Source organism: Sciurus carolinensis, chromosome 3 (genome assembly GCF_902686445.1).
Source record: "Sciurus carolinensis chromosome 3, mSciCar1.2, whole genome shotgun sequence".
Lineage (NCBI taxonomy): Eukaryota > Metazoa > Chordata > Mammalia > Rodentia > Sciuridae > Sciurus > Sciurus carolinensis.
The window spans coordinates 62,671,325-62,698,392 of NC_062215.1; the positions used below are offsets into that span (position 1 = coordinate 62,671,325).

The following is a 27,068-nucleotide window of genomic DNA, read 5'->3' on the forward strand; positions in this document are numbered from 1 at the left end:
TTACTGTTCTCAAATCAGCTAATTCTGTACATTTCTCCAGTTCTCTTTTAGCTCCAAGTAATTTTAGATACTTTACTTCCTATTAGTGATAAAGTTATTTCAGTTTTACCTCCTGATGTATTTTACTCCTGTGTTTTCATTTCCATTCTCAGGGCTAACACTGTAGCTCAGGCCCTCCTTGCCTCACTCCTGGATACTTGGAATCTTCTCCCTTCCATCTTGCATGACCCCACGATGGAAAAATCTTCCTTAAACTACTCACATTCACTCTGTCATTCACTGGCCACGAGCCTAATGGTGACTTCCTTCTGGCTTAGCCTACTTTTCCTGTCTCCTCATAAATATTAGCTCCAGCTAAGTTTATCTGTTTTTTACCAGACCATCCCCACTGCCATCCAATCAAATATACATAGACCTTTTTCTGTATCTTCCTTTTTCCTCACGTAGTATCATCTTCCCGAAACATGTCCTGAGAAACTCTCACTCTCCTTAATGAAATTTTCCTTTCATTATGAAGCATTCTCACGGGGATGGCCACATGTGATCTTTCCCTATCTGGACTCACTGCACTTATTTCTGAACCTCATTTATAGTGCCTTGTCTGAATTTCTTTCTGTACTGTTTCAGACTATAAGCTCCTGGAGGGCAGGGCCCATGTCTCATGGATCTGTTTCTGCAATAATGTCTAGCATTTGTCTGAGGCCCCCAAAAAAGTTCTTTTTTTTTTTTTTTTTTTTGCGGTGCTGGGGATTGAACCCAGGGCCTTGTGCTCACAAGGCAAGTACTCTACCAACTGAGCTATATCCCCAGCCCTAAAAAAGTTCTTTTGAATGAAAAAAAAAAAAAAAACAAAAAAAAACCTACTGCAGATTTTTTTGGGGGTGGAGGCTCATGTTCAGTGCTTTCTCACAGTTTACCTTGAGTTAATGAATTTGCAGGCTGGTAAGTCCTTGAATTGGTTCAACCTAATATAAACTTGGCTTTTTAATTGTATTATTAGTCTAACTGGCAACTGACTGGCGTGAGTAGCAGCCATAGCTTCACTTGACTCTGTTGAACCCTCCTTGCCTCCATTGCCTATGGGTCCCTTGTTTTTCTTAGGCTGGGTTAGTCTTACTTATTTGTTAGCCTTTTTCTTTTTGCTTCAAAGTCTTAATTATCAAACAAAATATTTATGGCATACATTTATATCATGCTTCCATGTTTACTTACAAAACATCTACCATCAGCTTGACCCTGTGTTGCACGCCTGTAATCCCAGTGGTTTAGGAGGCTGAGGCAGGAAGATTGCAATTTTGAGGCCAGCCTCGGCAATTTAGCAAGGCCCTAAGTAACTTAGTAGAGACCTTGTCGCAAAAAAAAAAAAAAAAGAAAAGAAAAAAGAAAAAGAAAAAGAAAAAAAGAACTAGGAATTGAATTTGTCTCAGTGGTTAAGCTCCCCTAAGTACAATGCCCCTAGGTTCAATCTCCAGTACTAAAACAAACGAACAAACAAACCAAAAAACACTACCATCATTTGCATCTCAGAACACCTTCAAGTACACCCCAACTAAGCCGGGTGTTGTGGGGCTCGCCCGTAGTCCCAGCTACTTGGGAAGCTAAAGCGAGAGGATCACTTGAGTTCAGGAGTACAGGACCAGCCTGGGCAACAATTCAGCGAGATCCCGTCTCAAAAAAGAAAAAGAAAAAGGAAAAGAAAAAAGGACATCTCAATTTTCAAACTGTAAGGGCAATGGTGGGCACGTGCGACCCCTGCCGGCTCTCTAGAGCACTGAAGTCTCTCGAGTGTGCAGCGGCTCCTAAGCCCGCCACTTTTCGGAAATGTAGTTGGATGTTCGAATTAGAACTACAAATCCCGGTAGGCTTCGCGCTGCCAGCCCCAAAGATGGCGCTTCTCTGGTGAATCTGAATCTTGTTTTTCAGTGCTGTTACGGTAGCTGCACAAGCCTGGCTCAATGTTCACAAGAGGCTTTTGGGAAACATGCTAGCTCTCTCGCAGGGGTGCAAAGGCCAGTTTTTGCTTCCACAGCTTCATCCATGTGGCGAATCTGCTGTTCTGTACGCTGGCTGGCCTCTCAGGGACCAGACGCGAAGTTTGTGGAATCTGCTGTGGGAAGAAGGACGCAAGAGTAGGCTGCTACTGTCATGGCGGCGGCTGCCCCTAAGGTCGGGGTCTCCGCGCCTGAGGCGCGGGGTCCCGCTGAAGCCCCACTGCAGTATAGCCTTCTATTGCAATACTTGGTGGGTGACAAGCGTCAGCCCCGGCTCCTGGAGCCTGGGATCCTGGGTGGAATCCCGAGTCCGGCCAAGAGTGAGGAGCAGAAGATGATCGAAAAGGCGATGGAAAGCTGCGCCTTCAAGGCGGCCCTGGCCTGTGTGGGAGGTGAGGCGAAGCTCGTGGGGGCCCTCGGGAGGCTGAGGGCTCGGAGGGCCTTGGGATTTTCGGCCAAGAAGACCGCACGCCTCGGAGGCGAGCGACCTGTGCGTCTCGACCTTGACTGCACTCCCACCCGGCCCAGTGAACTCGGGTATTTCCTCGCCTCACCCTGAGGTTAGATTTCGCCGGTGGAAATTGAGTCAGAGAATCATTATTATGGTCAGGGCCTGCAGGTTATAAAATGGTCGACTTCGTTCATTCACTTAATCATTCATTCAACAAGTTACTAAGCAACTGTCATGTGCCGGGCGGTGGGGATACGGGATGAAAGAGGTGAGAGCGCTCATTAAGCTAACGTTTTACTATATGTATTAATTAGATATGGAACATGAAAAATCCCCAAGATAATGTGGCCTGGGAAAAGGGTGTGAAAAACAAGGCCATATGCTGACGTCAGGCTTACATCTCCCAAGACAAAGAGTGCCCAGATGCCAACTACAGAGAAGTGTTTTATCACCCCTAAAGTGACACTCCCTAGAGGGCATTAACCCCCTCCGAAGATAGTTCCAGCAGACTCTCAACCCAGGCGGTGGAAACCCTAAACCCTCAAACTGACACATTCCCTGACCCCAAACTTCTGAGGGCCCAAGAAAACTGATATGCTCACTAACCACCCCTCAAAATAACCTATATAAACCCAGTCCTTTTCTTTGTTCAGTGGCTTATTTTCCACCAGGAGAGTGGGTCCACTAATGCCATTTCAATCCTGCAACCCCATTCTGCATTCCTCACACATGCTGGGCAAGTGCTCCACCACTAAGCTACAACCCCAGTCCCCATTCCTGCATTCCTGTGTGAAACTTCCTTCCTGAATAAACAGCTATGCTGATTTGTGAAGTTTAAGTCTGTCCATGTCTTTTTGTGCTAACAATGTGAAGAGAAGAATATTGAGGAGGAGCCTGGCAGAAGAGTGCTGAAAACAAAGGGAACTGCAAATGCACCGGCCTTGGTGGGAACTACTGTGAGCTGCCAGGGGAGTGGGGAGGGAAGGTGGCTTTTTAAGAAAAAAATTGACCTTTTGAGTATTTGAGAATATACAGAATGCCTCCTGTGTGTTGGTAGAGAGGCTGACTGCATTCGTAGATGAGTTTGAATTTTACTGGGAATCAAAGACATTTGAGAAATGAATAGTGTGAGTGCCAATTTTAAAAAGTGAAATATATTAGAAAAGAGATCTTTTTGGAGCTGGGGCGACTTGAAAGAAAGAGCCATAAGCTGGGCTGGGGCTGTAGCTTAATGGTAGGGCGCTTGCCTAGCACCTGTGAAGCACTGGGTTCAATCCTCAGCACCACATAAAAAAAAAAAAAATTAATTAAAGGTATTTTAAAAAAGAAGATCCATAAGCAGGAACTATGGAAGAGGAGGAACCCATGATTTCTTTGAACTCACATTAATTTTGCGGTGATGAGAACACATCCGTATTGGAGTGTCCAGCAGCTCAGAAAGGTTGTAAATGGACAGCAGTGTGGGATTAGCTGTTTGGTAACTATGTGATCTTGAGAAAGTTTCATAACTTCTTGAGATTGGCAGAATCATGAGCAATGTTAGGAAATGAAAGGAGGAAGAAATGCTAGAGGAGACAGAAGATAGATCCTAAATTGTGTAATGTGGAGGCAGGTGGAGAGTTTTAGTGACTGGTGCACTAGTGGCCACACAAAAGGTCATCTTCAAATATGATCCCAAGCAATAACCCAGAAAACATGCCAAAGAAATTTTCATCTCTGTTTGTTTTTAGGATTTGTCTTGGGCGGTGCATTTGGAGTTTTTACTGCTGGCATTGATACCAATGTAGGCTTTGACCCTAAAGATCCTTACAGGACGCCGACTGCAAAAGAAGTCCTTAAAGATATGGGACAGAGAGGAATATCTTATGCCAAAAATTTTGCCATTGTGGGCGCCATGTTTTCTTGTACTGAGTGTCTGGTAGAATCTGTAAGTGTCCCTCTGTTTTCTGAGAAGTCCTTACCTGCTGCTATCTCACAAGAGCTGTGACTGAGTTACATCCTCAGCCCAGTTGATGATTTTAAACATTTGACTTTCTTGACCTGGGTGTGGTGGTGCATATCTGTAATCCCAGCTACACTGGAGACTGAGTCAGGTGGATCACAAATTCAAGGCCAGCCTGGGTAGTTTATTGAGACCCTGTCCCAAAATAAAACATGAAAAGGGCTAGAGGTGTAGCCCAGTGGTAGAGTGCCCCTGGGTTTGATCCCCAGTGCCTCCCTCCCTCACCCCCGCCCCACATAGACATTTTGGAGAACCTGAAAAGAAATTTTGATTATTTCCCAAATGCTGGATCTGATTTCAGTGCTCTAGTGCCAACTTCAGGAAGCATCTAGGAACACATTTACATTTTAGAAACTATTACTTTTAAAAAGATTAGGTTTCCTTTGGGTGATAACTAAATTAGCCAACTAGAAGCCCTGTGCATTTTCCTTGATCGTCTTGTCTGGCTTGTTTCTCTGGCTCTAAACTGCACTTCTCCACCCACAGTACCGGGGAAAATCAGATTGGAAGAACAGTGTCATCAGTGGCTGCATCACTGGAGGGGCCATTGGTTTCAGAGGTTAGTAAACAATTCTCAAATGGTTTTTCTTTGTGGCCTTGGCCAGCGTGCTGATGTTGACATTTCCAAGCATGAGTGTTCCAGGGACACTTGATATTCTTCCCTTCTGACAATTCTTAATTGCTTCTGTGTTAATTCAGTTTTGGTACTTGCTGTGATCTCCATCAGGGTTTCTCATTCTTGGCACTGTTCATATTTTGGACCAATAAATCTTTGCTGGGACCCGGGGGCAGTACTGTCATTGTAGGATGTTTAGCAAGATGCAGATAGCATCCCCTTCAGTTGTGACAACTATAAGCTTTTTCCCAGTGTTGCCAAAAGCCCCTTGAGGGGCACCCCCACTAAGAATCACTGGTCCACTCTATAGTAGAAAAAAGAACTGCCCCCTTATTAAGTATATCAGACAACTTTCTCATATAGATAAGTTGGAATTTGTTGGTTTCAGGATAGTACAGAAGCATAGCTAAGTCCAGTCAGCTCTGGATAACCCATTTGTCCACATGTGCAGGCTATCCAGTCATTTTAAGTGTTTAGACATTATTCTTAATTTTACACAGTTGTCAGTTGTTGTATTTTTGTTTTGTTTTGTTTTGCAGTGCTGTGGATCAAACCCAGGGCCATGCTAAGCATGTACTCTTCCACTGAGATACATCCTTAGTTCCAATTATCAGTTTTAATTTTATATCGAAATCAGAATGGTAATGTCATTCTGCGGTTGAGGATTCTTAGAATTTTTCCCATTGAAACCTAAATACAAACATTCTAAAAACGTTAGATTATCAACTGTAAACAAATGCAAAAACTGATCCCCACCATTTCTCCCTGTTGGCATGTTCGAATCTATGGTATACTTTCCTAGAAGCAGTATCTATTGCTGGGCCACTCTCCATCATTCACAGCCTGACCTACCCAGAGCAGAAGCCTCTCATCTTCTGAGAGTAGGGATGATATGCTGTCATTAAAGCCTGCTTTTGCTTCTTACACAGCCATATTTGATTTATAGAGTGACTTCTCTTTTGGTCTTCTCATTGCTTAGCTTTATCAGGGCCTCTGTGAGAAGCTCAGCTCCCTTCAGGACTGCTTTGATCACTTTCCCAGAAATTTATTCCATAAACAGATAGGGTAAAAGGCCATATGCTTTCATTTGATTCCAAGTGCTGGTTCTTTTTACCAGTTTCCTGCCTGTGGAGGGCTATTTCCATAAGACTGGAAGTAGTAATTCTCCGGAATGAGAAAACTTAAGCAAATGTACAGTTAGATGAAACACAAAGATTTACATCTTTTTTTGGTACTGGGGATTATATCCAGGGGCACTTAACCACTGAGTCACATCCCCAGCCAATTTTTTATTTTTTATTTAGGATCAGGGTCTTGCTAAGTTGCTTAGGGCTATACTAAATTGCTGAGGCTGGGTTTGAACTTGCAATCCTTCTACCTCAGCCTCCCCAACTGCTGGGATTACAGGCATGCGTGACCACACCCACCTGGTTTATATCTTATACGTTCTTCACTGAAGTTTTTTTTTTTTTTTTTTTTTTTTTTTAATTTTCTTTTAGTTGTGGATGGAGACAATACCTTTTTTTTTTATTGTAAACAAATGGGATACATGTTGTTTCTCTGTTTGTACCTGGTGTAAAGGCCTACCATTTGTGTAATCATAAATTTATATAGGGTAATGTTGTTTGATTTATTCTGCCATTTTTTTCCCTTCCCCCCCACCCCTCCCACCCCTCCCACCCCTCCCCTCCCTCTATACAGTCCTTCCTTCCTCCATTCCTGCCCCCCTCCCTAAACCCAACTCCAACCCCAACACTAACCCCTCCCACCCCCCATTATGTATCATCATCCACTTATTAGTGATATCATTCTTCCTTTGTTTGAGACAATACCTTTATTTATTTATTTTCATGTGGTTCTGGGGATCGAACCCAGTGCCTCACACATGCTAGGCAAGCACTCTACCACTGAGCCACAACCCCAGCCCTTCACTGAAGTTTTATAGAGCCATCATAGGTTGAATGACTAAGAATGTTTAAGCTAGTTTCTTTGCATTTGAGGGTAAACTTTTGGTATATGCAGCCTAACCCAGCATCTGTCACCACAGGTAAGGTAATATTACTTCTGTTTGCTTTACAGCTGGCTTAAAGGCTGGGGCCATTGGTTGTGGAGGTTTTGCTGCTTTCTCTGCTGCAATTGATTATTACCTACGGTGAGAGTAATTGCCTGTGGGGAAGGAGGACGCCAGCCCAGGATCAAAGCTGTTCTTTGGAGGACAGTTTCTGCACCACTTGGCACTTGCTTCAGGGACCGAAGACATTTGTTTTCCTTCACATAGTTGGTGTTTTGAGGGAGCCTCCTGGCTGCTCTCTGCCTCTAGCAGTCAGAGCAACCACACTCTGTGCCGCTCCTGGATTCCAGCCAGGCTTTTCAGGGGATGTACTATGCCAGATTGTCTCCTTGGAGTGATCAGGCGACATTGTGTTGACTGTTAGGAATTAAGCTCCACAAAAACTCAGTCCTAACCACATCCTGCCCTCTGGGTTGTGGGCATGGAGGTGGCAGCGTGTTCCTATGTACCCAGGAATGTCTTCTGCCTTGGAACACCATGCAAGCATCCATCTCGCATGCCAGGGCAGGGCAAATTCATGCCATCCAGCCAATTATGTCATTTGATTTAGTGTTCTGCCTTCCTTGTTAAAAGTGTATATATTTATATTATAGTTTAAAGGTTGGTTTATTTTCAAATTCCACAGTGTTTACAAATTGTGCCAGGCAGCCCAAAGAGTGACAATCCAATGGGAAAGAGTAAGAAACTTCCTGAGAAGTCCAGGAGTGTTAGATTCTCAGGGTTTGTGTGGACTGTGTCTTCTTCACCAGGGTCATTTATTTGGCCAGAGAGCAGCCCTCTCTCTGAAGCCTAGCCTAGCTGCTTTCTAGGATGCACTAAAACTCCCTGTGTGACTCCCTCTGGCCTCTTCACAGAAACCCTCCAGGGCTAGCCCATAGGCATGCCTGCAGTTTGCTGAACCACATGTTGGTTTCAGGTCCGGGACAGATGAAGTGTCCTACTGTGGTCATCTTGATGACTCAGTCACAGCAGCTACTGATGAAGACCAGACACTGTAGCGGGGCTGCTCACCACCACCCTTGTTCTCCACTGTCAGTGGATATTTTGTTTTTGACCTCATGGTTTTATGATGACAATGGCAGCTCAGAGAAAAAGGAAAAAAAAAAAACCCAAAACCAGCTCAGCCTCATTGTGTGCTATGGGCGTGCGCACACACACACAAATATATATATTTTATATACACACACACACACACTCATATGTGTAGTATACATATGTATGTAAATGGTCTTTGGTGATTGGGTTTCGCTGCTGTGCTGCTTTGCTCTGGTGCACTGGTGCAGTAGAGTTGATGAATTCTTGGGCTGTACCTCTTGGGGGAACAGGCAGGTAGGCTCAGTGGGGGCTCTGAGGTGCTGGCTGCCTTTCTACTGTACAGTAGCACACTTTTTTTTCCTTTTTTTCCTATTTGCTGTTTTCTATCCTACCCACCCTTAACTAGAATTCAAAGACTGAGCTTAAACATCCAGGCAGTCCCAGTGTTTATTTGTGTGATGTCAAAGGACAGCTGGTGACACCTTCCTTTAGCTGTTTCAATGAATGTGTGCTAGTACACAAGGGCTCGTGTCCTCTGTGATGATTCTACGTGATACTGGTCCTGTTCTGGTAAGCATGAGGCTCATCATCACTAGGCCAGTGGGAGCATTCCTCAGAGCTCTGGGACAACTTTAGGAGTGTTTCCTGTACTATCCCTAAATACTTCAAACCTAGGATTTCTTTGAAGCCAGGGCTGTCAGACAGTCCTACCTGGTACCTGTTAAAATGCTCAGATGCCTGGGATCTTCTACCAGCTGGTCTTGTGCATGGGACTGAGTACAAGAAATGCTGCCCTCATAATTGACTTGGCAAAGATGAAACTGGAGGATGTCAGTAGCCATCAGTTCAATAAGCCAAGTCTTGTCCACACTGACTATTCAATCAAGAGAGGAGATGAATAGCTTCCTGTTTTAGATGACTAGGGAGCCAGTATGAGCTCATAAACCAAACAGCAATATTCAGAGACATCTGTTCCTGATCTCCAGAATAAACACAGTATCTAAGGGCATAGGCTGGTGGGAGCTTACATTAACCCCTCTGGCTCTCCCAAAAGGAGGGTGGACCCGGGCCCTCTGGGGGATACAACTTCAATAAGTAGATTAGACCAAAAGGCTGACCCAAAGACATGCCACTTCCAAGGAAAATGCAGAGAAAAATTACAGAAAACCAGTGGACAATTTATTGCCATCTCTCCAAGGCATATTGATGGCCAGGTCGGTAGTTAGACATTTCTATCTCATAAAGAGGCCTGCAGCAGCCTGGTCTGAAGGGAGGTCTTTGTGCTGAGCAAAGAGAGGGCTGGCACTCTGCCCCGGTTCCCAAAAAGAAGGTTCAAGGACAGATAGCGAGGTAAATAGGTTCCTGGAAGTGCACATCTGGATGCAGCTGGAAGTGTTAAATATTTAGATTGGTGGTCTTCCCTGGACTACTGAAAACACAAACATCCACACCACAGGGCTGAGTTTTGTGCAAATGTTGGGGCTCTGCATTTTTTTTTTTTTTATTAACATTTTCCTTTCACATGGTTTACATCAATTTATAATAATCTACATAAGTTGAAACAGAACAGAGACAAAAAAATATATCCTTACCAACTTATTAAAGTCAAATATTAACGAAGGGTCCCATCCTACCTCTATCAGCAAAAACTGGCAGCCCTCACCCATTGCTCAGCAAGGACAGGCATGCCTGGGACTACTGTAGCCTGTCCTTCACGTCCTGTTGGCACAGGCTGCCCTGCTGAGTACAGTGACTGGGGGTTCTGGGCTGCACAATCCCTGTCTCAGGAGAAGCCACCAGGTATTTCCTCGGTGCAGCTTAGTCCAAGTCTGGCACCCGACCCCCTCCACTCGGTGGAATTTATAAATATTCTGAGTCTTGCATTTCTCAGCCCTTCCAGCCATCCTGTTCTCATATTGCCTAAACAAGCTGGGGGCTGCAGTAGCTTTCTGACTCTGAAAAGCAAACATTCTTCATTTGGGGGAGGCGGGAGACACCCATTTGGGGCTGTAACTAGCTCTAGCTGGGCCTCTAATTTGTTACTGCCAATCTTCTGGAAGCAAGAATCTTTCATGCCACATACCAATACCCAAGTGCCAAGCAGAGACTTTAGGGATGGGATCTCTTCCTTCACCTACCCCGATCAGGGCTCCTTGCTAAGCTGCTAACAGGCAGCCTGGTGGTCAGCATTTCCTTCCTCCCATGTGCAGAGCTTACTGTTCCACTGAAGGCAACAGGAGTAAACAAGATCAGGGAGGCCCCTGCCTCGCCAAGCAAGTACTCCTGCTTTAGGGCCAACAAACCCTTCTTTAGATTTAGACTTGGCCCTGAGCATAAGCAATGGAAACTCTTCTCCCCAATCCTAAGGGCCTAGAGTTGTTTCTGCCACATAGAAGAGCCAGGGAGCTGTGCTATGGTTTAAGCCCCTTTTGCTGGTGCTTTGGGAATAAATATATTACTCCTTTCCAGTACTGCATGATGGATCTCAAAGTTGGGAATGGTACCTCTTGATCCTCTGCAGTGGCAACAATGAGGTTCCCCAGCAAAACCCAGTCTTGAGAGGCAGGTGCCTGTGATTCTTCATCCTCTAATTTCTGGGAGTTTCCAGAGTTCATTCACAAAGCTGCATTTAGAAGCCGAGGCAGGGGCAGGAGCAGCACCATGATGGCTGGCAACTGCTGGACTGTGCCTTCCTTTCCCAGGGTCTGGAGCACACGTGGCAGTTGGGGCTGCCCCGTGGCAGTGCTCGGCTGTGGAGTGTGTGTGTAAATCTAAGGCAAAAGTACCATGAGGTATGTGAGGTGCCAGGCAGCCTCCACGATGGAGCCTGCATGCTTCTGGACACCTGCACCAGCCACAGAAGTTGCCCTCCAGGAAGCCTGGCTCCACCAGGAAAGCCTCTGAAACTCAGCCAAGTGCAGCTTCCCCACAACTCAGGCCACCAGTTCCGCATGGCACTGCCAACTGTTCCACCTGGCTTGTTTCCTCAGCAACCTGGACTCTCCCATCTCCCCAGATGCCTTCCTGACCCTCTGGCTCTCTTGATAGCAGGTCACTTGTGGATCTTTACACTCAAAGGAAATAGAACTCCAGGGGGAAAGAACTGAAAATTCAGCAGTAGAAGAAACAGTCAAAGATGCCTCACTGCTAGGCAGGAGACAGGACAGACAAACCCCAGAAATCAGCTCTCCAGCTCTGTGCTAAAGCTTGGGATTAGTGTGAGTCTGTCTCCTTGTGCAACATTTGCACAGGCAGCGAGGCAAAGCAGGTGTGCTCCCACAGGTGGAGGGCGGTGGGAGGCCAAGGACGGTGCCTAGCAGCATTGGATGGGCCGCCACTGCTGCCCAGGACCTCTGCAGAACTTTCCAGATGATGGAGCAAAAACTGAAGCTGCACATGCATGAGGGCGGCCAGGGAAGGAGGAAAGGGTGGAAGACACTGAGGGGAGGCTGTAGTCTAGGAGCAGGGCCAAGAGAGGAGAAGCTGGTGGCAGCTACACAGTGCCAAATAAAAACCCTTGGACTGGACTCAGGAGGAAAGAAAGCCTTGGGGGAAATGAAAGAATAAAGCAGGCTGTGTGCCCACACATGGTCGGTCACTACCTTTTCTGCATGACAGATATACATTAAACAATTCCCAAACAGCACGGAGCATTAGACACAACTAGAGGTACAGAGGGCAGGAGCCGGGGTGTGGTGGTGAGGCTGGGGGCTGGTCAGCTGGCTTTGTACAAGGTGGCACAAAAGATGCACATATTCCAGTTCTTGGAAGCTGGCTTCCCTTGGAGTCTGGAGTGCTGGGCTGGGGAGTTTCTATTGCAGTCTTTCAAGTCTGTGTTGGACTCTGGCTGGAGGGGCTGGCTCTGGCCATCCCCCACAGCCACCCCTCCTCCGGCTACACGTCAGTGGAAAAGTACAGTGTGTTCCGCTTCAGTTCTGCGAAGGAGATGGGGGGGTGCTGCAGGTAGTAGAGAAGGACCTGGACCTGTGGGGAGACAGGAGGGACTGAGGTTGGGGTCCTTGTCCTCCTGGCCCTCTTCATCTGATCTGTTGACACGAAATGGTCCCTGGGCTGGGGCCAAGTCTGTTTGCCCACTGCCACTCCCAAGGCTGGCTCTGGCCACTTCCTGGAAGCCACGCCTTCTTTGGAAGCCCAGGTGCATTAGCACTTTGTAGCACTAGAGGGCGCTGCGGGGCAGAAGGTTGGGGAGTCTTGGAGCCTCTTGCCCAACCTCAGCCATAAGTGTCAAACCTGGGCCTGAGGTTGGCTTGGCATCCCTACCCTGGTCTTGTAGGTATCTCGGGGAAGCCTCCTGACCCTGAAAGCAATCCCAGGATTTTCATGAGGATGAAGCCTCCAGAATTTTCCTATACCCCTGGGCTTGTTTTCTGAGACTGAGGTACTCCCAGGAAAGTAGCCAGCACCTGGCACAGACATTCTCTGGGCCCTGGTCTAAGTCACATGTTTTGGCCTGGAAAGAGCAGGACTATCCACAGCCCTGCCTTCCTGGTGGCATCATATACACTATCAGTCCAGCTGCCCAGGAGGGGAGAGGTGTGGGGACTCAGTTATTCTTCTTGCTACCCCTCTACCTGGGCAGTGCTGGGGTACCTGTGCCATGACATCATGGGACCAGATGTCTGCAGCTGATGTGAGATGGGCTTTGCTCTCCACTTCTGAGGGTCTCAGTAACGTGGGGCCGAACACGGTGGCCAGGTTGTGAAGCGACATTTTGTTGATGGGCTCCTTCTCGGCAACCCTGAAAGGAAGAGCAGGGACAGTAGAATTCACTCCCCAGCAGCTACTCAGAGATCGAAGGCCCTTGGCCTTAAGCTTACAGGAACTCCTGGAAGGATTCCTGGAGGGACTCCTGGTCTCCCTCTTCTAAGGGTGGTGACCTGCTGGTGGGAAGGGCACTAAGCCAGACCCAACTATGTCCCAGTTTCTAGGCCACCAGCTGACCTGATGGTCAGAAAGACCCACAGCCATCGACTCCAACTCCCCTGCCTTAGAATGTTACTGCTCTAAGAACTTTCTCTGCAATAGCACATGTTTGCTACAGTTCTTTGAGGTAGGTACTATTATTATCATCATCCCCATTGTACAGATGAAGAAACCAAAATACAGAAAGGTTAAGTGACTTGTCCACAGTCACAGAGCTAGCAAGTGTGTAGAGCTGGGATCTAAATCGGGGCAGTCTGCCCAAGAACCCATCCCCTTGACCATTCTGCTCTTTACCCATCATCCAACAGTCTAGTTGTGGGGAGTGGCTGCAGGAAGAGTCAGTGGGAGGAGCAGGGGGCAAGGTGGGGCGGGCCTGGAGCTAATTAGCTATTAATTAGACCTAGGTTCTGCCTGCTGTGCTGGGGCAGAAGCAGCTGCAACTCCAGGAGGAGCCCAGGGCTGTCTTTCCTGCTGCTCTAGGGACCTCAGAGCTCCCTTTGGATTTTTCCTGCATCTCTTGCATAACAGGCCAGATGCTGTAGATCTTCCCCTGGATGCTAGCAGGAGCTGCCATCTGTGCCTGGTGTCCAAGAAGGCCTAATATCACCAAACACAGCAAGAAGCAATGGGCCTTCACTGTTCTAGAAGTGTTTTGGTTTTGGGAGAGAGACCAACCCCAGGCAGTGTCCCTCACCACCTCCCTATGACACCATATAGTTCCTACCCTCTGGGCAGGAGCCACAGATATGCCTGCTAACTGTTTTGGAAACGGGCAAACATTGTAATGCTAGCAGGGAACTGTGCAGTGGGTAGCCCTCTACACACACACACACACACAGCCAGAGGCCCAGATGTGGGAACAGACTGTGCCTGATTCCCAGGGCAGAAAACCTAATGAATTTTCCCTCCCACTCCTCCTCTGTGCATCCTCCCCACAACACTCGCCAAACTATTTGGGAATTGGTTGGGGCTTTGGTTCTGGCCAAACCAGAGGGAAAATGTCTCATAATGGGAAAAATAAGACACCAGCCCCAGGCACATCCAGGGCTCCCTCCCAAGCCTGGTCTGGCTGTACTGCAGCAGGCGCCTGGGCCGGGCGGGGAAAGCTCAGGGGGCAAGGGTGCTGGTCCAGAGATCAGCCCTTTCAGGTTCCCTGGTTGTGGCTGGCAAGTCAATTTAAAGGAGACCTAGTACTTCAAACTACTATGTATAACTATAAAGCTCTAATAACAAACAAATAATTTAAAAAGGACTGGGGATGTTGCTCATCAGGTAAGTACCCCTGGGTTCAATCCCCGGTATCAAAAGAAAAAGAAAAAAAAAAAACCCCAGAAAACAGGACACCTAGTGACTTCTTCTCCCCATCCATGCGTAAGATTAATCGTAGGCTCAAAAGTGAGTGATTTGCTAGGTATCATGGTGCATGCCTGTAGTCCCAGCGGCTTGGGCAGCTGAGGCAGGAGGATCACGAGTTCAAAGCCAGTCTCAGCAACAGCGAGGCGCTAAGCAACTCGGTGAGACCCTGTCTCTAAATAAAATACAAAATAGGGCTGGGATGTGGCTCAGTGGTTGAGGGCCCCTGAGTACAATGATTCCAGGATACTTTGTGGCTAACTTCTAGTTCTGAACCCTGGGGCCTCACCAGCTTGAGCAGTTCTTGGTTTTCCCTGACCAGGGAAGAGGTGAGGGAGGGGAAGGTGAGAAGAGACTTAGTTTAGTTTTAGAAAACGTAGGTGCTAGAACAGATCTGCAGCTAACCCAAAGAAGACCTTGCTGGGCTTGGAGACTCACTCCCCCTGTCTATTAAATGAGGCATGAGCTGAGACCAGTGGGTTTCAAACTCCACTGACAAAACAACAAACACAGTTTACGATGCAAGCTGGTGCACGTCCGTAGTAACCGTGGTACTTACACTTCCCGCTGCAATGTACCCTGATGCTGCCCTCTTTGTCATTTCAAAAATGCTAAAATGGACTGGTTGGGGGGCCATCCTTCTACAGCCCACAGCTCTAGTCCTGCCATTCTGAGCATTTCATGGCCAATACCTGAGGCCTTTGTTAGGACCACATATTTCCCAAAGCAGAGGAGTATGTGTGCAGAAAGTTGAAAAGCAAACTCTCACACTGTTATGGGTGGCTTAGTAGAAGCCAGTACCCATGAGGAGATGCTGAGAAGGTGGGGTCCCATAGCATGACATGTGGGGCTGCCCTGGGTCTCTGGCCTTCCCCTCAGTGGACCCCGTCCCATTACCTTTTCAAGTGTTCCAGCAGGAAGAGGAAGGTGATGAGGTTGGGGTCGGGCAGGGAGCGGAGCAGGTGCATCATGCAGTTCTCCTTGGCGGCGGGGTCTGACAGGGCTGTGGGGAAAGAGGGGGTAGGGCAGGGCGTGGCTCCTGGGGTGGAGAACCCCTGGCCAGAGCTTATGTGGCCATGAGGCTGTGAGACCCTGTGGGCAAACCCAGGCTGCTGCGTTCAGGAGAGCAGATCCCATAGGGGAGGCCTGGCATCTGGGTGGTCTGCTAGCAGCAGGTTCCTTCAGGAGGTCCTCCTGTGACTGGTGACTTGGCCAGAAGGCAGGCTGGTGGGAGCAGTCCCCTTCCTTCCCTCCTGCACAGGTCTTTGCCACCAATGCCCCCAATGGCTAGGTTCAAGCCAGTGATGGCTTGTGCCGTCAGGGATGGGGATGATCTGTCACCCTCCTCTGGTGCTATCACATGGGAGCGAGCAGCCTTCGCCCAGGGCTCCTAACTCCCCGTGGGGGCCAAGGCCCTGGCTGCCCCAGGAGAAGGAAAAACAGGAGGGATGTGCCAGGCCTGGATCTGGCCCAAGTAGGTGGAAGCAAGAGTCCTGCCCTCACAGAGGTGAGGAGGAAAGCGCAGCACAAGCTGTCCCCAGTGCCTTCTGGCCCACACCAGCCTCCTCCTTGGCTCCAGGTTGCTGGCTTCTGACTGCCCACCTCAGGGCAGTCTTCCCTAGACATCTGTTTCCAAGCAAGCAGGTCAGTGTGCAAAGAGGACAAACTGAGGGCTGCCACGGGGATGTGAGGGGAGAGAGGCAGGCCAGAGAGGGACCAGAGGGCCTGCCGGGCCACTCTTCATCCTTGGGCCTCCCAGCCACACAGTCGGCTGGTGCAGTGGGCAGGTCAACAAGCAAGGGAGGCCACGAACCCCTTGCTCTTACTTCACTAGCAAGGGAGGCCTGGCTCAGCCCAGTCCAGCCCTCAGGACGCAGCAGCCTCACCAATGCCCTCCATGAAGGCTGGGTAAAGTCGGTCTGTGAGGAGGGGCTCAGGCAGTTCCCGGAAGTAGAGCTTGAGGGTGCCAGCAATGGCGTTGATGTCCATGTCACTCAGCATTAGCAGGATGTCCTTGTTGTCTGTAGGAGAGGGGGAAAGGTCAGGGACTGGCCTCCAAGTCTTCCCTCTCCCCAACAGTCAGTCTTCAGCCCTGTCCCAGCCCCACAGGACTGTCTCAAGGCAGACCACCACCCACTTCTCTGCCTCTGATTTCCCCCAGAAAGGTGGGGTATAGGTAGTTCCCACAGGTTCTGTGACTAAGCTCTGCTGACTAGGGGTGAGGGAGACAGACAGGCTGGGTTCTGTCCCTGGGAAGGGGAGGAGAAGGGAGTATGACTTATCAGCCAGAGTCCTAAAGTCAGAACTGTACCACATGGCAGGCACCCTCCTTCCCACCTGGAATCTCCCCATCGCTAATCTCTTCTGTGGAAGGCACTGTACATTTTTCACACGTAAAATCATGTTCTGACAGAATCTCAGCTTCCAGGTTGCACCGAGCAGCCATGTGCCAGAATGTTCCTGGTCGGGGTCCTGTCTTCTGCCCCAGGCTTGCCCACTGGGCCCCTTTCCCCTCATGGCTGCCAGTCCAGTTCAGGCTTCTTGACCACTGTGTATGCTGCTGCAGCCGCAGCCTGACCCAGCAGAATGTGGAAACCAGAGGGCCGAACCCCACCCCCACCGCCAAGGGGCTTATACAGAGGCAGAACTGTCCCACAGGATGCTGGGGCCTGGAGACAGATGAGGGGAGCCAACTCAGGCTCATAGCTCTTTAATCTCCCTGCAGCCCATTAGGCACCAGGCAATAAGCACAAAAGCCAGGAATGGAGTCTGGAGTCCAAAACTCTTGAGTTCAAATTCAGGCAGAAAATCTACAGGCTGGGTAACCCTGAGCAAGTGACTTGGCTTCTCTGATTTCCATCCATGTTCTTCTCTGTAGCAGTGGATTGGAGTGCAGAGAGATTACATGAGAAAATGCAGGGAGTAGGCTGGCCACAAGGACTCAGAAATAGTCTGCCCTGTGCCATGGTGGGACTGTGTGCAGGTCATAGGCCAAGGCTGCCCTGCCATCAGCTGGCTGGTCCAGGCACCTCGGCAGAGAAGGCCTCCTGGTCTAATGAACTCTCCTGCCAGACTGCTTGGGAACTCCCCATGCAGCTGGGCCTCCCAGACTCACTGGCATCAAATACAGCCTTCAGTGCCTGGATGTCCGTGGCTACTCCTGATATCCGGTAGATGCCAACCTCCTCGATGCCCCTCTTTTCCACCTCTTCCACACACTGCCGCACGATGTAGGGCACCTTAGAGCGCTCCCGCCTGGGGGACAGAGGATGCAAAGGGAGGATGAGGGCTGGAGGTAAGGAAAGGGTTAAGGAAGAGGCCATACCACCCCACCCTACCCAGCCCACCAGGCCTGCCTACTGAGCAAGGGTGCAGGTGGGAGAAAGTTCTGGGCGATGGCCCAAGGACCCTGAGAAAGAATGTTCCCTGAGATTCAAATGCTTATGGTGGGGGTGGAGGTGTGGTACAGCTCAGTGGCAGAGAGCTTGCCTAGAATGTCCGGGGCCCTGAGTTCACTTCTCAGCCCGGGAAGAAAACAAAGTAGCCTACATGAAGAGGTGGGTCAGGACCTGAAGAGGAGCAGCACAGAGGGGCAGTGTGACCTGACGCACTCGGTCCTTTCCTGAGGGCCAGCTACTCCCTGGACGCCAACCTGCTGCCGCCAAGCCCAGGGGCGGCCTAGAGCCGTCAACCTCCCCATTTAGCTTGAGAAGCAGCCAGTTTGGTATTTTTCCCATGAGATCTTCTAATGTTTCCATGCGGACTTGCTGATTCCTAAAGTATCGTGTGAACCAGAGAACACACCTCTGAGGGCCATTTTTGGCTTCCAAACTGGCCGTCTGTGACTGTTGAACTGGGGGTGATTGATTAGGTGCTGGCATAGGCAGCGGGGCTGGGAGATCAGGACTGGCAGGGACCCGAGCACTACTGCCAGCACTTGGACTCCAAGGCAGCACCTACTTAGTCACCACACTGATCTTCACCCCAAAGACACCGGTCTGCTTTTTGGACGGGGTCCTCTTCAGGCTCATGTCCCGGCTGGTGAATTTCATGGAGAATTCCACTTTGATCTGCTTGGGGGATGAGTCAGGGCAGGGATTAGTCCCCCCGGGCATGAGTGTCCGAGGACTGCCCCAAAACACAGGGGTCTCCCTCCCCAGCTTGCAGCAGCCCCTCCAGGCTTCCATTCACCCCCGCAGGTGGGAGTGGGGAAGGCGTGGGCAGAGGGGAGAGCCCGCTGTGCTAGGGGAGGGGGCGGCAGACACCTCCTATCCCCCGGAACTCACCCCATTCATCTCGATCACATCTGTGTGCCAGTTCTTGGTTTCTACAGTTTGTGGATCCAACTGCAGAGAGAAAGAGAGGGGCTGTGAGTGAGGGAGCGGGGACAGCTCAGAAACCAAGTCAGTACTGTCCCTGCTGGGTGGCAATTGCTCACCAGCCAGCAATGTTTAGGAAGGCAGAGGCCTTGATGCTTGCCAGGCACGGGAGTGCATGTCTGTAATCCCAGTGACTCAGGAGGCTGAGGCAGGAGGACCAGCCTCAGCAATTTAGCATGATCCTGTCTCAAAATAAAGAAATAAAAAGGTCTGCTGATGTGATGTAGTGGTACAGCACCCCTGGGTTAAATCCCCAGGAGCAAAATAAGGTGAAGTCTTAATGCTTATCTTGAAATCTTCAATCTTCAAACTTTAGGGTGGCTCCAGCCCTCTGGCCCCTCCCAGCCATGGCTGGTGAAGGACCCCCAGCCCCAGGGAGGCAAAGGACCCTCTGTTAGGCACTCTGCCCATCACATCACACTGACTCCTGATCACCACACTGGGAAATGGGTATTATTAGCCCATTTCACAGATGTAGCAACTGACGGTCACAAGAGGTAACTTCCTCAGCTATCTAAGCTGGAGTCGTCAGAGGAGAGAGCTAGAGCTTGGCCCGTGCATATCAGAACACTGAATGGGTTTGAATCCCTGCTCCACCGCTTGCTGTAGTGGGACCTGGGCAGCTTTTACCTCGCTAAGCCTCATCTGTACACGGCAGCCATTACCAGAACCTGCTGCACTGGACTGTTGTGATGAGATAACTTGGGTTAAAGGACTGGCTCCAGAACAGGCGAACCCTCTATAGGAAGTCCCCAGACCTGAGCTGGAGATCTGGGCGGGCGGGCGGGCGGGGGTGGCAGCGGTGCCAGCAGAGGGTCACAGCCATCCCAACACGGGACTGTTCAGAACTCCCTTCCTCTAATTCAGTGGTCTTCAAACTCAGTGGCTTGTGCACCCACAAAATAATTTTGAAGACCAAAGTGCTCCCTAGCACATTTTTAAATCAACATCTCAACATTTCTAAGGCAAGTTCAAATTGCTGCAAAGAATGTGATTTCCAGAATAATGTAAATATTGACAGCTTAAAATAAAACCATTACATCATGCTTTAAATGTATGCAGTGGAATCAAATTACTATAATGATTAGATACCCACCACCATGATCCACTTAAAAACACACAAACAAGCTCTTTGTTCCCTGCTCCATTTCTCCTTAAAAGATTCCTCCTAAACTATCAGCAATGCGAAGAGAGAGCCTACAGAGTGGGAGAAAATCTTTGCCAATCATACTTCAGATAGAGCACTAATCTCCAGAATCTATAAAGAACACAAAAAACTCTACACCAAGATTACAAATAACCCAATCAACAAATGGTCTAAGGAAATGAATAGACACTTCACAGAAGAAGATCTACAAGCAATCAACAAACATATGGAAAAATGTTCAACATCTCTAGTAATAAGAGAAATGCAAATCAAAACCACCCTAAGATTCCATCTCACCCCAATTAGAATGGCAATTATCAAGAATACAAGCAACAACAGGTGTTGGCGAGGATGTGGGGAGAAAGGTACACTCATACATTGCTGGTGGGGCTGCAAATTAGTGCAGCCACTCTGGAAAGCAGTGTGGAGACTCCTTAGAAAACTTGGAATGGAACCACCATTTGAGCCAGCTATCCCACTCCTTGGCCTATACCCAAAGGACTTAAAATCAGCATATTACAGAGATACAGCCACATCAATGTTCATAGCTGCTCAATTCACCATAGCCAGATTGTGGAACCAACCTAGATGTCCTTTAATTGATGAATGGATAAAGAAACTGTGGTATATATATACAATGGAATATTACTCAGCCATGAGGAATGATAAAATTATGGCATTTGCAGGCAAATGGATGAAATTGGAGAATATCATGCTGAGTGAGATAAGCCAATCTCACAAAACCAAAGGACAAATGATATCGCTAATAAGTGGATGATGACACATAATGGGGGGTGGGAGGGGTTAGTGTTAGGGTTAGAGTTAGGGTTAGGGAGGGGGGCAAGAATGGAGGAAGGAAGGACTGTATAGAGGGAAAAGAGGGGTGGGAGGGGTAGGGGGGAAGGGAAAAAATAACAGAATGAATCAAACAACATTACCCTATGTAAATTTATGATTACACAAATGGTATGCCTTTACTCCATGTACAAACAGAGAAACAACATGTATCCCATTTGTTTACAATAAAAAAAAAAGATTCCTCCTAGTTTGTATTTTTTATATTTTCAAATCTCTAACTCATCACCCTATTATCATTTGCTCCCCATACCTATACATTGAAATGAAAAATTTCCTGAGACCACAGGCTCTGAATACATAAAACATATTCTGGATCTGTTATTACCATGATCAGCAGTGCCCACTAATAAAAATAAACCAACACACTACAAATTTTAATGAATACAAAGTGGCCAGGTTAACACTGTGGTGGACCCGTATCTGAATGAGATAGGTAGGACAACTTTCCTATTTCAGAGCACAGATCTGAGTATTATTTTTTGCTAGAGTAAAATGGGGTTTAGCAGCGACTGTTCACATTTTTTTTTTGTTTTTTTATTTTAAAGGATGCAAATGACAAACATTTTGTTCACTAGACAAGGCTGAACAGGGTTTTACGACAGCAATGTTAAGCAAGTCTTTAACCTCTTTACATGTCATTTACCTTAAATTACCTATATACCTATGATCAAACTTTTTTTTTTTTTTTTTGTACCAGGGATTTGAGCCCAGGGGTGCTTTACCATTGAACTATATCCCCAGACCCTTATTTTTTATTTTTATTTTGAGATAGGGTCTCCCTAAGTTGCTTAGGGCCTTCCTAAGTTGCTGAGGCTGGTCTCGAATTTGTGATCCTCCTGCCTCAGCCTCCTGATTACAAGCATGCACCATTGTGTGTGGCTCAAACATTTTAAATGATCTCTTAGCTGATAATCAGGTCCTTGTCAGTTCAGTGGAAGGCAAAGAACTAGAAAGCTTTGTAACCAGCCATTGGTGTCTTTACTTTTCTTAACATCTACTCTGATGTTTCTAATGTTCCCTCTATTTTCACCCCAGAGGTCTGGGCCAAGTCCCCACAGGGAGCCTGAGCTTTAAGCCTTCCATCTACGGGGGCAGAGTGACGACAGTGAGGTGCCCATTTCAGGTGGGAGTTGAGGTCCTACAAACTGATTCCCTTCCAGCTCTCCTTGCCCACCCAGCCCTTGGGACATCTCTGCATACCCCAGAGATGAACGCCACAGCTCTGACAGGCCACCATCCCCATGGAAGGAAACTGGACCTGGGTTAGTCAAGTCCTTTTGTACCTTCTGTCTCCCACATACTGGCTGGGGACCGGGGGTACCCAAGCCTCCTACAGGTTCAGGGGGCCGTACCTGGCTGGCTCGAGGCCCCACATCTGGGCCAGCTGTGGCCAGGTCCCATCATCAGCAGTCAGTTCTCCGCCCAGAGAAGGGATGAGATTGAGAACAAGAAATGGAGAAAGCAGTGCGGGGAGAAGCCCAGGCCCTACGACTGCCTCGAACACAAAGGGAGTGGGAAGCAGCCACCAGTATGGCCGCTGCCCAGGCTCTCTGGTCCAGAGGCGTGAGGTCAGGGGTCTCAGTGGGTCCCATCAGAAGCCCATCATTGGTATCACTTTCCTGAAACCTGTCTCCCCTCAACTTCTTTTGTCCCCCAAACCCTACCTGGACCTGCAGCACAGGCTGCTCCTTGCAGTTCCTGTACCCCATCCAGACGGCTGGTTCTTGGACTTAGGGCCCAGGTCTGCCCCCAGCTCCATCCCCCAGCAGTGGTCAGAGCGGGCAGAGGGATCTCAGCTGACTGAGGCAGATGTGTCCTTTGGGAGACACATTCTGAAGTGACCAGCCTCCCTCCTTATTTTGCAGTGTTTGGGGTTAAACCCAGGCTCTACCAGTGAGCTCAGCCGGGTCCCTGACCAGCCCTCTGGAAGGCAAGTCTCTCCGGTATCAGCACACACCTCAGGCCACCTTGCTGGATTCATCCCATGCTTCAAGTGACCTGGCACTTCCTGCTATGAACTGAGTTGGTGGTCCCTGCCTGAGTCCTGGATTTAGCATGTGGACACAGCCCAAGCAGGGGAAGGGCAGGATGGAGTGTCAGGCTGACCTGGGTCTTCCATTCCATTGTGTGCATCTGAGCAGGCCACTGAACCTCCTTGAACCTCAAATTCCTCGTGGGGGTATCTATGCCTATGTCTGATGTGTTTTCTGTAAGTCTGGCACTAGAACAAACCTTGGACACACAGCGCCTCAGTTCACTATCATAACAAACCTGTGAGGTTTAAGCTTTCACAGCTCTTCCCATTTTACAGATGAGGACACTGAGGCTTCAAGAATATAAGGAATCTGGCCAGTGCCAAATATCTAGGGAATGAGAACTGGGGTACAAGATCGGCTCTCCACGACCCGCTCTCTGCTAAGGCTGCAAGATAATGTGCACTGTATCTAAGCAGGCACCTGCACCTGCAGGCAACGAAGGCAGCTGCTGTCACCTGAATTTATTCAGGAAGGCGACATGAGGCCTCCTGGCACAGGGTCTGGTGCCTGGGAGGTTGCCTCAAGCACAAGCTCCCATTTCCTCACTCCCCATCGCATGGTTCTGTTTTCGGGAGAGCGTGTGAGATAGGAAAAGTGAGTCCTGATGCTAAGACCCGACTCAAACCTACTTCCAGAAAGCTCTCCCAGAGGACCTCAGGCCTCTGGAATCCTGGTTCCTCTCTGCTACATGAGGAGCCTGCCTCCCCCATTTGCTGTGGTTTCACATGCCTCAGCCTGTCCGAGGCCAGCCCTGAGTAAGGTGTCCCTTTCTGGTTTGCTGTGAGTCCCCACCACGGCCATCTTCCTGTTCTCTGCTGCAGGTGTGGTCCTGGTATCAGCCCAGGAAGGCCTGCCCAGCCCTTTAGTGTCCTGACAATGATGCTCAGACTCCCAGGAGGCCAGCAGCCTTCAGAAACCAAGTCTATTTCAGGATATCATTTAAATACAGAGAAGGGAGGTGGGGAGTAGAGAGGGACATGGCACATTTTCCAGAGAAATGATGCTGCCTGAATTGCTGTGACTATTTATAACCCCTGGGAAATGTGGACTCTGCTATTTCCTGATTAGATTAGTGCTTAGGGTGGAGAAGCCAGCCCCTGGGACATCAGTGGAGGGGAACACCTGAGTGCTCACCCCCTAATCCCAATAAGTGCCATCCATGGGCTCTGGGGAGCAAATACCTGGGGAACATCAGAGCACCTGAAGGAAAGAGAGAGGTGCAGTCAGGCTGGGGAGACCCACCAAACCACAGGTAATGCATATGCAGTGGGTTCCCCCAGGGTGGGCACAGGCAGGACACAGAAATGGGGCACAAAATACCTTGGAGAAAGCTAGTAGCAGCTGGAGATCACTAAGAGCAACCTGGCCATATTCTTTTTGTCTTTGCCTTTAGCCATGGTCGAATCATGGCCACGCATTCTGACCTCTTCCAAAGAGAAACAGCTGACTTTAGGGCTGACGTCTGTGAGAGCACCGGGGCCCCTGCAAAAGATCCCAGGCCTCTGCTGGCATGTTACAGGTGGCTGGGAAGGCTGCCTCCCCTTTCTAGAGCAGACTGGCCCAAGAAGCAGCAAAGCAGACTTGTAGCAGGGGCAAGATCTGAGATTCCAGGGACCTGAGTGTCCTCCAGAGCTGTTTCAGTAACACCACAGGGCTCCCCAGCTCAGCCCTCCCTCCCAGCCCCAGGCAAGTGACCCCATCACTTTTTCCCTCACCCTTGAGGGCTATTCATGGCCACCTCCCAGTGCTTGGCATTTGGGAGGCACCTGGTGAGTGTGGGCCACCTTACCACTGGGGGTCCCCATTCCTGCTCCCTGGTGATGACACAGCAGCCGTGTTCAGACCTGAGTCTGACTGCTGGGCTGCACTGTCTCTCAGGCACTCTCCCTCCCCCACACAGCTTGCCCAAGGTCTTCTGGGGATGATTTCTGCTGCCTCCCTTTCCTGCAGATCCTTACATAAGGCCCTTTAATCTTCAGTAAGGGGACTGTGATGGGAGCTAGGGATAAACAGTCATGTTCTCTGGGGGTCAGAGGGGGGGGCACTGAGCAATCTTCAGCAAGCACCATCGGATGACAGGGACTCCTGATGACGATATTCAGCAGAGGCCCCACCTATGAAGGCTGAGCCCCTTCCCTTAAAGCACTCACCCCCATCACTGCCACAGCACATGGGACCGGAGACCCCGAGAGTTCGACCTCCCAGCATAACCCTAACCTCCTGCCCCTCAGGCCTGCTCCCACACTTGGCTCTGCTCCCACTCTTCTCTGCCCTTGGACCCCTGAGCCTGAGGCCCACCATCCCAGCCCTGTCTTGGAGAGAGGCAGACTTCCCTAGAAGCCTGGAGTTGGTTTTAGAGGTTAATAAAAATGAAGTGCTTTTTAACAAGGGCAGTAAATCCAGTAGACTGAAGTCGTCACCCTAAGAGGCAGGGCAGGAACGTTAGAAAATAACTCAAGAGGGACTTCAATAAAATCGACCGCTGATCAGGGCGCTAAATGGAAGGCAGAGCCATCTGGTTGTGTTTTTGGGATCCTTGCCACAGGCCGAGCATCAGGTCATGGAGACAGGGCCCTGATCCAGGCATCATGTCTGATGTGGGTACATTTCCTGTGGCTCCCACACCAGGGGCCACGGTGGCGGTCCTGGGCTTTTCCCCTGCCCCCCCCAAGCATGGTCACATGCTTAGGGTTGGGTCCCCTTGGGACACCAAACCAGCCTGTTATTGGGACATACCACAGGCGTGAGAAGCATGGCAGGGCGGGCAATGGGGAGAAGGAGCTGCCAAAAGCCTGCCTGGCCTCCCTGGAGGAGGGCACTGAGGATTCCGGCAACGTGGCTGCTCTGAGATTCAGGGAGAGGCCATGTGGAGAGGGAGGGGCTGCCAGGGCCTCTAGCCTGGCTTCCAGCTCAGCAACTGGGTCAGAAAAGGCTAGGGTCAGGCTCAGAAAATTGTCACCTCATCTTCCCAGTGGCTGGGCAACCCCTGCCATGTGGCCAAGCCAATTTTGCCTCTCTGATCTTCACCCTGCAGGGACCATTTGGGCAGGGCTGGCTAGGCTGCCCTGAGGTTGCCCTGAAGCCGAAGTCTGCCCACCTCCTCGCAGGCCAGCACCGAGGGGCTTGGCTGACTGTATTCCAAGGCACCCGGATGACGCCTTTTCGCCTCCCTTCCCCCTCTCAAGAACTTTGAAGTTCCCTGAGGCCCACATATGGAAGGGGTTTAGCAGTTCTGAATGAGGCTTTTATTGAAGCCAGGTTAGCCTCTTAGCACCCACGGCAGCCTGCCTTCCCCAATGCTCCCAATCCCGTGGCTCGGCCGACCCTCTGCGTGCCACACTGTGAGTCCCTGGGCCGGGCACAGCTGACCTTGAGCAGAAGCAGACAAAACTCAAAACTGAACTGCTTCTGGAGGCCCCCAAGTTTAGGCACATCTTCCCCAGAGCCCTGAGGCTCTGCTTCCTCGGAGTTAGCCCATCAATCTCAGCCTTCCCTGCTCCACGCAGCCTGGAGACTTTACTCCAGGGCCAGACTGCAAAACAAAAGCGAAGAAGCCCAGGGCCATACCGGTGGCACCAGGGTAGCAAGGGTGGGATAGTGGTCACTTGGGAATAAAGGAAGGGTTCAGGACAAAGCAGCACAGAGGCAGCACTCAGCAGCCAGTCCCCACAGGGATGGGACCACCTTAGAGGTCACAGTCCAAGGCAAGAGGCTTTCTGAGGTCCTGATAAGGAAATTTCAAGCTAGTTGCTTATGGGAAGGCCACAGGGCTTGAAGACCACCATGGGCTTAGAGGCCTCTCTCTGGTCTTGCTGAAGTTTGATAAAAATTATAAAATCTTTCTCTGAAACTGACTTCACTCTCCCGATGCAGGCCAGGGGCACTTTCTGGGCACAGAGTCTGCTACTAGTGAAAATGGAGGAACCACCAATTCCGCAGCCTGTGTGGCTGTGTGGACCCTTCCCTCGGGCCTCACATCTGCTCTGAGTCTCGCACTCACCACACACCATCCACAGTAAGGGGCGTGCCCACTGCTATGTAAAGCACGCCAGGCTGCGTACCACACACCCGAAGGCTGATGGACAGGAACCCGGCTCCTCCAGAAGTCCCCTAATCCAGGGCATGCGGCCCTGACCTCAGCTGGCCCTGTGACCACCCAGACAACTGGACAACTGAGGCACAGCC

At 49.7% G+C, this 27,068-nt stretch overlaps 2 protein-coding genes across 7 annotated transcripts in view; one reads left to right on the plus strand and one right to left on the minus strand.

Annotated features, from left to right (window-relative positions):
• The first annotated feature begins 2,061 nt into the window (after positions 1–2,061).
• Timm22 (translocase of inner mitochondrial membrane 22) lies at positions 2,062–23,231 on the plus strand. 2 transcript variants are annotated; one of them, XM_047547667.1, is made up of 4 exons: positions 2,062–2,383; positions 4,173–4,369; positions 4,931–5,003; positions 22,713–23,231. In XM_047547667.1, the coding sequence occupies exons 1-4, from the start codon at positions 2,146–2,148 to the stop codon at positions 22,742–22,744; spliced, it is 540 nt and encodes a 179-aa protein (XP_047403623.1). In that variant the 5' UTR covers positions 2,062–2,145; the 3' UTR covers positions 22,745–23,231. The 2 variants fall into 2 exon arrangements, with proteins under 2 accessions (XP_047403623.1, XP_047403622.1); XM_047547666.1 differs by lacking the exon at positions 22,713–23,231 and adding an exon at positions 7,140–19,601 and having other exon boundaries at positions 2,079–2,383.
• Positions 8,895–27,068, minus strand: part of Abr (ABR activator of RhoGEF and GTPase) — a 190,605-nt gene continuing 172,431 nt past the window's right edge. Inside the window, exons 17-23 of one of the 5 annotated variants that reach the window (XM_047547660.1) lie at positions 18,750–18,809; positions 18,424–18,536; positions 17,579–17,718; positions 16,350–16,484; positions 15,361–15,466; positions 12,778–12,925; positions 8,895–12,150 (exon numbers count right to left, since the gene is read on the minus strand). In XM_047547660.1, the coding sequence (XP_047403616.1) occupies positions 12,061–12,150; positions 12,778–12,925; positions 15,361–15,466; positions 16,350–16,484; positions 17,579–17,718; positions 18,424–18,536; positions 18,750–18,809 (792 nt within the window). In that variant the 3' untranslated portion in view covers positions 8,895–12,060. The remainder of the gene's footprint in view (positions 12,151–12,777; positions 12,926–15,360; positions 15,467–16,349; positions 16,485–17,578; positions 17,719–18,423; positions 18,537–18,749; positions 18,810–27,068) is intronic. The other 4 variants (XM_047547661.1, XM_047547662.1, XM_047547664.1 and 1 more) reach the window with 4 other exon arrangements.

Excerpts from the sequence above, each read along its gene's own strand:
- Timm22 (XM_047547666.1), top strand. The coding sequence starts at position 2,146 with ATGGCGGCGGCTGCCCCTAAGGTCGGGGTCTCCGCGCCTGAGGCGCGG. Across the intron at positions 2,384-4,172 it reads GGCCCTGGCCTGTGTGGGAG|GATTTGTCTTGGGCGGTGCA; the intron begins GTGAGGCGAAGC and ends GTTTGTTTTTAG. Across the intron at positions 5,004-7,139 it reads AGGGGCCATTGGTTTCAGAG|CTGGCTTAAAGGCTGGGGCC; the intron begins GTTAGTAAACAA and ends TTTGCTTTACAG.